Source organism: Harmonia axyridis, chromosome 4, assembly GCF_914767665.1.
Source record: "Harmonia axyridis chromosome 4, icHarAxyr1.1, whole genome shotgun sequence".
Classification (NCBI taxonomy): domain Eukaryota; kingdom Metazoa; phylum Arthropoda; class Insecta; order Coleoptera; family Coccinellidae; genus Harmonia; species Harmonia axyridis.
Genome location: NC_059504.1, coordinates 4,304,361 through 4,314,170, shown reverse-complemented (window position 1 = coordinate 4,314,170; position 9,810 = coordinate 4,304,361). Strand labels below are relative to the sequence as shown.

The following is a 9,810-nucleotide window of genomic DNA, read 5'->3' as shown; positions in this document are numbered from 1 at the left end:
GAGTTGTATTAAGTGCATGACTATAAACTATAAATTCATTAGCCTAATTATTTCTTAATTTTTTTTGTACTTATTATATTTCCATGCTAGTCGCTTTTCAGTTTTTTCGAGAAAGGAAAAGATAAACTTCTATTAAAATGTTTAGAAATGCTGATTTTTTTATTGTTTTGTTTTTCTAGCTGTATTTCTAGGCAGAAAAAGTAGCAGTTAGCACACTCGTTAGGAAACTATTTCATAAAGAGATTCTTAATCTATGGCCTCAGTTTTCTTTCAATTTTCAATAATGATTCAAAAATTATGCAATTGAAAACCGTATTTATGCTTGCATTTTGAAATATTTGTTCATAAAGAATTTTTAGACCAAAACAAATGATTTTTTCTCCAAACCTCTGTAGGTGATTATGGAAAAATATTTACGTAATTATATTACTAGTTGAATATTTTTATTTCAATGTATTCATTCGAAGAAAAAATATTAGGAACCACTTAATACAATATTTTGAGTCAAAACTAAAATAAAAAAACAAGTTTATAGTATAAATCATATTATTAATATTCACAAGCTATATACAAATAATTTGTAAAGTTTCTTTCGTAGAAATAACAACTGATAAAGTCACTACTGGAGGCAGTGATCAACACCAAACTTATCTCCTAATATCACAATATGCCAACCAGACAACGGTTGAAAATAATTTACAATGACACTGTACAATTTGTATCTTATTTACATTTCAAGTTAATATACTTCTAATTGGGATGAATAAATGGACAAGTATCAATTTTTCTGCAAAAACCATGGTTCTTCACATTTTTACAAAGCCGACCTCCTCTATGGTTACCATTGCCTCCTCTCCAACTGTTTCCTCCTCTGGATACATTTCTGTCCCAATTGTGCCCTCTTCGGAATGCCCCTCTACCTCTATGTCCGCCACCTCTTTCCATGTTATTGAAATTATTATTTGGTGGTCCAAACATATTTGGTTGGTTGAAAGGCATTGGGAAGTTTTGGTTTTCGTTCATCATAGGGTTGAACCCATCCATATTAGGTCCATTTGGACCAAATACATTTGGGTTCATTGGACCAGCGTTCATAGGTACTTGATTCATGGGTCCTTGATTCATAGGCCCCTGATTCATTGGTCCTTGATTCATTGGCCCTGGGTTCATAGGTCCTGGGTTCATTGGTCCTGGGTTCATATGTCCAGGGTTCATTGGTCCTTGATTCATCATATCCATAGGAGGTCCAATATTCATATTCGGATTTCCTAGCATATTCATGTTATTTGGCATCATATTGGGAGGACCATTGGGCATCATATTCGGAGGACCGAAGCGTGGACCTTGCATACCCGGAAAACCTTGTGGTCCCATTTGTGGAAAGTTTGGAAATGGTCCAGGCATATTTGGGAACATCATTGGCTTATTAACAGAAATTTGTTCAACTGGTGCCATACCTTTGGGTTCTGGCCATGGTGTATTTCTCAAATCACAAACCTGACTTTCTGCGTCTTCTAAGGGTATACTCACTGGATCCACCATAGGGTGAATTTCTGGGACAGGTTCTCCAGGGGCATCAGGGATAGAATTTTTATTGAAGTACAATGCTTGTAAAGTATTCTTTGACCTAGCATATTGTATATCTTTTTCCAAACTTTTAGAACCAGGCTGTACAGGTAAATCGGGTTGATCAACAAGGAACGGTACTCTCCAGATCATTGTGGGCTCCATGAGATCTTCATTATTTAATTTACGTCCCAGCAATGCTTCTCTTTCGTGTGTCATGTCTAACTTAGCCATATCAGTGAAATTAGGCCGTGATACATTTACTCTTTCCGTTTCATCCAGCTCAAAATACCGAATTTCAACCAAGTCTTTGTCGTCTTTCCACTGTATAGAACGTTTTGGTCCTTTCTTTTTAAAATACACCAATGCACCCTTTAAACCATCACTATTTGTCCTTGTTGAGGGTTCATTATTCACTTCACTCATTTCCACATCTTCCGTTTTATCATTTTTCTCTTCGCTAATTTTTTCTTTTGCGTTTTCTCCCTCAGTAATATCTTCCATTGGTTCATCAGTCTTAGTCTCCTTATCATCCTTTGTTTCTTCATTTTCATTAGTATCTTGCAATGTTTCCTGATAGAAATTGGCAGGAGTAAAATGTTTGATTGCTAATGGTGATGAAGCTGGTTGTTGAACAATTGAAGGGGTAGTCTCTTCTGGTTCTTTAGACTGACTGAGTCGCCGTTTCTTCTTTTTTGGTTCTTTTTTTGATGTAGCTGCTGTTAATGCATCCATAAATATATCACTTTCTTGGAGGAATGCGGCTGAAATGAAAAAAAAAAATATTATTTTTTTGGTCCTCAAAGAAGATATGTAAAAAATGTATGATTGATAAATATAAAATATACAAAAAAGCGATTGTCAATGCTTATATAAGTGAAGAATATAAAATACAAAAAATCTCTCTAAGGAATAAATTACAAAGCCAGTATATTTCAAAAGTAGATTATTTTTGGGGCGTTTTTTAATTTCAAAACTGTTGAATGGGTACATCAACCTTAAAGATGTATAGAAGTTGAAATCGACTTTTTTATGGAGTTGATAAATTTTGTTGGCGAAAATGTATTGCGATATCGCATTGAACGCGAAGTAAAATACACATAAGTCAATATTTAGCGGCTATTATCTATTGTATGAAGTAGAATATATATTCAATAATTTCAACAGATTTCAAAAACTTCTCATTATGAATTTCATCATTCAATTTATCATAGTTCTGTATTCAGTCGTCATGTTAATTTATTAATAAATTTCTTTCATTGGAAATATATCTAGGTACCTATATACAATAGTTGAGCAAATATTTTGTTTGTTTGAATGTTTTTATTTAGATATAGACAACAGATTATTTGAAATTCTGAAAAAAATAACTTAGGGTTTATTAAGCGCGGAAAATACGACTGTTTTATGTGGATAGTTCATGGAAACTCAGTTTATATGAATATCCATCCATAAATAGAAAGAAATAAATCACGGTCTTGAAAAAAAATTAATATTTCATTCTGTTGAGGACTATGCAATCAGCAAATTATGACTCATTGTGTTCTTCTTTTCTTTAATAGAGGCAATTTATTATTGTATTATTATTAAGAATATAGAAGTAAAATATAAACAGATTTCTAACTCAATTTGAATCATTTTCAAATTTCATTTTAAGTAAAAAATCGATATATTGGAGAAATTGCAATGTTTCAGCACTAAATTCATGTGATATAATTATTAGTTTATCTAAAGCATTCGAATAAAATTGATTTGATTCAATAAGTTTCGAATTGATAAACTTATATATTGAATGTACAGGTATGTACTCTGCCGTCAGTCTAGATTGTTAACAAATTTCCTTCAATGAAAAGATGTGGGATATATTAACATCCCTTCAACATTCATTTTTACTAAAAATGTTTTTCTTTATACAACATATTAATCGAAATGTTGAAGAAAATCGGATTACCAAGTGTTTAAGCCACGAATATTTCATGAACACTCGATTTATATCGACGTATTATCTATGTATATAATTATTTGACTGTTTTAAACTTTACTTGAGCCAAGTTCATTTTGAAATTTTGAATAAAAACAATATTTTACTTCTTCACTTCCACTATATTTGAATAGCAGAAGTAAGATATTGTTTTTATACATATATATGTATATTTGAATATATACACATTCATCTTTCAACAAGTTGATAAATCTCAAAATAAAATTAATAAAATATTTTATAATGAACTTATAAAATTTCGATGTTTACAAAACTGGAATAAAATTCATAGATGAAGAACTATTATTCTAAAACCAAGTTATATTTCTTTATATCATATATTGGTTTTATAAATTTCATTAATTAAAGCAAATCAAGTAAGGAATACAAATATTTATAAAACATTCAATTTGAAACCCTGAGTACGGCTCTGTACCATTTCAGGTGCAAACATATATGTATTCCGATGTTGTGGACATATTTACTAGTTAGGCTTTAGTTTTTAATGTATAATATATGCAATTTGAATCAAGAGCGCAAAAAAAAAGTTGAATATGTTTAAAAATAGTTCATACAAAAAACTATCGCGTCGTTTCATTTCTGCTGCGATCAGCAAAATGAATTAATATGAAAAAACATTATTTTCTGTATTACCAACTTGAAGCATCGGATCAACCCCTCAATTTCTCCAATAAATCGAATGAAAAACGGAAAATTCCATTGCATTAAGCCTAAAACAAAAATAAATGATTATTCATATTAATTCCCACAATCTTACTGATATTCAAAACAGTTCATTCTGAGAAAAAAATAAATATTTTTATTATCTAAACATAGAATAAAACAATATAGCACGAGGCAGAACACAAAGAAACAACCTTTTCGAGATTGTCTGTCTGTATGTACGCGATTATCTCCGAAACTACTAAACAAATTTTCTTGCAGTAGAATAAGCTCAGCTTGGAGCGGCAATTAGACTTATGCTTCATTAAATCGTATGAAAGTGTAAAAAGTAATAGTAATTGTCAAATATTTTGTTGTTGTCTGTCTGTGTGGATATGATTATCTCCAAAACAACTAAACGGATTCAGAATTAGAATGAGCTCAACTCAGAGCTACATTTTAACTTTTGTTTTATCAAATCGGATGAAAGAAGTCATCGTCAAACAGTTTTTGCAATTGTCTGTATGTACTCGACAATCACCGAAACCGCTAAACAAATTTTCTTGGGGTTTCAAAATTAGAATAATCTTCTGCTTGGATCGGCAATTGGACTTTTGTTTCATTGAATCGGATGAAAGTGAAAGTCATCGTCATTTTCAAACGTTTTTTGCAATTGATCCCCAAAACCCCTGAACGGATTTTGTTGTGGTTTTCTTAAAAGAATAAGCTCAGTTTAGAGCAACATTCTAACTTTTGTTTCCTTAATTGAATCGGATGAAAGTGAAAGAAATAATCTTCAAGCACTTTTAGCAATTGTCTATTTCCAATAATCTCCATAAAAGAAAATCAATTTATAAAAAAAAACTATAAATTTCGTATTAATCTTTTATTTAGAGAGAATCATCAAATTAAAAATTTTGTAAATATTAATTTTTGATACGTTTGAAAAACTAACTAAATGGAATAAACATTAAAAAATAAAAAAGAATAACAAAAAAAACACGATATTTTTTGTCCGTCTGTATGTACACGCAACCCTAAACTATTTGCGGTTTTCACATGTAGGTTAAGCTGTGTAATTTGAGCCTTTATAGTGTAATACGTGTTTGTCGCGAATAAGCTCTAGTGAATAAATTCTTCATTCTTTCAATGATGGAATTTTAAAATCACTTAAAGAAAATGAGCCCCACATATCGAATTGAGAATTCGATTGAATGAAATAATGCAGAGTAGGACTCATGGGTTTAAAAATACAGAGTCGTACTCATTTCTTTCAATACAATGAAATCAACATAATAATGAAGACAAAAAATACCGTATTTCAAATAAATTATAAGATATCTGGGATATTAACCCAATAAAACAATTAAAATTTAGTTGAAAATCCCCACCGGAAAATATATTCTTATACATGTTGCAGCTGGCATTGTTAATCAAGTTCAAGGAATAAATTCAAAATTAAGTATAATGCAGACGAACACGCGAAACGGAATAATTACAACAAAAACTTTTTGAATAGTATGATGGTGATGAAATATTGGAATTATTGGAGAAAAACTTCGAGGAATAAGAAATGCTTGTGCAAGATTCTCATTGAAAGGCTCGAATTGCTGACGCAGACATTGCGTAACTGGCGGTAATTGGGGAATGGAAATTCTTCATTATTCCATCTATACTTGCGCGAAAGAAAGATGAAATTCGATATGAAACCAACGCAGAACATTAAACATTAGGTGAAAATAGATATAGACGAGAGGAAGTTCGTTTTTCTATACCTTCCATACGAAAAATACAGCAAGAGATAAAATTCTCAATATAGGGATGTGCGCATGACCGTTCAATGATGTAAAAGATATCTTGACTAAAACGCCAATTTTTCCACAAATGAACGGGAATAACATGAACTAACGACGAGAAATGTTTTGATAGATATTTCTCTGAATTAACAAGAATTAATAGGATATGAAAATCCTAGAAGACCCCAATAGGCATTCATGTCTAAGCATTGTTTTAAAATTTTCTGGTGCCATTAGGGTGATATGATAAGATACTAGGATATGATGAGATACTATGTATCCAAAAAAAAATAGGGATTGTAAGAAAATAAAAAACTTCCAGTTTTCCATCACCTATCTTTCCAACTATATTTAGATTTTGTAGGAGTTATTATGTTTTGCTCTGTTTTTATCTTTTTCTAATCTCAGTATGGAAAATTCATTTTTAACGACTGAACAAACTGATTGTTGGGATCATTTGGAGTAAAACTTAAATATTACTCATCACCAATATTTTCTCAGAAATGAACAAATAGGTTAATTAAATTGCTTTTTGGCTTTGAAGCATTCACATTCATGGCATAAACTCCGTTAAGAAACTGGTGTGGCAAATTTGATTCGCCTTTATATATATATATTTATATTACAGGGATAACCAACAAAGGTTGCAGGCAACATGGTTAAAGATGAGCTTCAGACCCAGTTGTCCCCATTGCACTCTTGCCAATTTAAAGCGATTCTCCTGGCACCTTTTCTGGATTTTTCTGTTACCACATCACAGGAAGGAAAGGACCTATTTATATAAGTCGATATTGTGATGCGTTTTTATTGTATTCAGGAATAAATACAACAAAAGAAAATTTTAAAATCAACTTCTAACTTACCAAATAGTTGCCAAATCAATCTACCTAAGAAAACAATTTTGAAAAACATGTTTTTTAGGTAAGATAGTGTTCACAGCAGATAACATGTCCATAATAATAATAGCACTGTCCATCCACTCGATTGAATATTAATGAAGAATTTTGAATCGCATAAAAAATTTCAATATAAGAGAATATTAAATATTTAGAGATAAGGAGAAGTTAATAGTTGAGTTGAATTTATAAATATATCTACTTTTGAAAATTCAAAACTGGCAGAGCTTTACAGAACTAAAAAATATTTGTATCAACTTGTTTCCTGGACTGGCTGTAACAGAAACTATGGATATTAAAAATATGTTCCTTATAAGCATTGACAAACACCAGAACCGGTCAGGGAAGAAAACACTGGGCAAGCTTTCGCTCGGCTTAACATTTTCCACCGGACTTGGCTGAAGTATTGGCACCTGAAAAATAAAAACCACATATCAGTAATGCTCGAAATAAACTTACGTTTTGGTTTAGGTGGGATTAATTTTATGGATCCAATCCTTTCCGGAAGCTCCAATTTTATCTTTTTCTCCGGTGGTACTGGGAAGTGATCTTTAGGGGGCGAAAGCCTTTTCATCGGAAGAGATGGTGGTATTACTGGTGGAATTTTCTTGACTGCGCTTCTGGGCGGTGCTGGCTTCACTTCCTCTTCCAGTCCAGTAGAACGCATCTTCGAATTGAAAATTTTAACTGTCTTTGGTCTATTTTCACCCTTTTTCTTGGGTTCAATAGATATAGACGGTTTCTTTTTGACCTCTTTGTCTTTCTCATCTGAAGAGGTTTTTCTTGGTATCCTACCAATTTTATCTAAAGTAACCGGTTTCAGTTTCTCCAGAGTATCTTTATCTTTTTCCGCTTGTTTCTCTTTAGATTCTTTTGTATCTTTTTTGTCTTTACTTTTACTGCTGCTACTTTTACCACTACTACTTGAACTATGTTTTGAAGATCCATTACTTCTATGCTTATCCTTATCATTTTCTTTCTCTCTATCTTTTCTACTTCTATCTTTATCCCGACTGGAACTCCCACTTTTGGAGGAATGTTTAGAGCTGTGCTTTTTGTCCTTGTCTTTGCTGCTGCTACTCGATTTGCTAGAGGAAGAACTTTTCTTACTGCTACTATTAGAAGACTTGCTACTACTGCTAGACTTCGATTTAGATTCATTTTTATCAAGTTTGTCCTCCTCAGCTTTTACTGGATCTTTTTCCTTTTCATTGGTTTCTTCGGAAATCTCAGGTTCTTCTATAATCGGTTTATCATCTACTTCCTCGGAATTGGTTAATTTAGTAAGAACTTGCTTTCCATCTCTGACAGTTATTTTATAAAACATACTGGTGCTTATTGTATTTTCATCCTCTACTTCCATTTTAACTGGTTCTTCCTCCACCGCCGGTGGCTCCGGAAGTTCTATAGTTTCTATTTCATTTGTTACAACGGGAGATTCTGCTGGAGGCTCTACAGGAGAATCCTTCGCATGATCTTGCTCTTCTTCTTCTTTAATTTCTGTAATTTCATCGGTGACTTCGGAAATATCAGGTGACTTTCCAGATGACTTTTCTTCTTGAATAATAGGAGTTGAGTTTTTCACAATAGCTAACCAATTATTAACTAAGGATGTAGCCATTTCTTTAACATCTGAAGAAAATACAATAACATTAGTAGATAACATCAAATTTCTAGATTAGTATTAGGCTTGAAAAGAGAAGCAACTGAAACATTCTTGATAAAACAGCTCATCAAATAGACATGAGAAATGTAGAACTGTATTATGTTAATGATTATGTTGAATATAAAAGCTTACCTCCAAGGTCTTCCTTTTTGGACAGGGTCTTCACTAATTTGGGGATATTGTTCAATCTCAATCTAGTTGAATCTACAGGTGTGATTAACAGTAATTCAAGAACCTCTTGGACTAAATTCCAATTTGAATTGGCCATTGCTTCTTGTAGCCAAGTATGGATTAAGAGCCAACCTCCTGATGTCATGAACATGTCTACCAATGTAACATCAGTACTTTTCAAAATAAGTAAGTAAACACACTTACTCACAAGCTTTTTAGAAAACTTTGTCATTAAGCTGTAAAAATAAAAATGGACGAATATTAATTGTCGAAATTAGATACTTCCAAATATAAATTAACTTACTTAACAAGGCGCGGAACTTCTTCTCTCGAATTTATACCACCTTCTGGAGATAATAAAACCGATAGACATTTTAATAACAAGAAAGGATCTATTCTTGGCTGAAAAAAGAAATAATAATGCAATTAGATTTCATCACAAGATGGCGGAACGTCCATGTAATTAGAGGGCGTTGGTTATAGAGTGAAATTATTTCATTTTAAATTCTTAGAATATTTTCAATTTTGGTCACAATTGATATATATTGTACAGCTCAATACATAAAAACACGTGGCTCTTTGAAATTTATTTAATATACAAATCTATAGAAATCTTACCATGTTGATATTGCAACAAGATCCAATTTACTTATTACACGAGAATTATAATATCTGCAACTTGAGAATCCAATTTTATCATGTCACGACTCTTAACTACCTAGTAATTAATATTAATAATGAATAAAATCATATTTAAGAAAAATTATTCAGGTAAGCGTGACTGCCTCCATATTGGTTTTTCCGTCACACCAATCCAATTTAGTTTTCTATCTATTTCTTTAAATAATAATAATAATATTGTAGGCCGACTTTGCCTTTATTACTATTGTGTTCAAATTTTGCCTTGATTGAAATTTAGTGCAATAAATTACAAGATACACATATATAAGATAATAGCATTCCACCCTTGACGTTTCTACTACGCAAATGAAACAGGAATGAATCGATGCTGGAGACACAGAGAAGCTCAACACCTAGACCACAGAGAACGAGAAAGTAATCGATGGTGGC

At 31.9% G+C, this 9,810-nt stretch overlaps 1 protein-coding gene across 1 annotated transcript; it reads right to left on the bottom strand.

Annotated features, from left to right (window-relative positions):
- Window positions 1-528: 528 nt before the first annotated feature.
- Window positions 529-9,775, bottom strand: LOC123679058 (serine/threonine-protein phosphatase 1 regulatory subunit 10-like). Its single transcript, XM_045616405.1, has 5 exons — window positions 9,358-9,775; window positions 9,044-9,141; window positions 8,701-8,975; window positions 7,362-8,534; window positions 529-2,330 (listed from the first exon to the last, which is right to left on the bottom strand). Exons 1-5 carry the CDS (start codon window positions 9,358-9,360, stop codon window positions 751-753), a joined length of 3,129 nt encoding a protein of 1,042 aa, XP_045472361.1. The 5' UTR covers window positions 9,361-9,775; the 3' UTR covers window positions 529-750.
- Window positions 9,776-9,810: the final 35 nt, after the last annotated feature.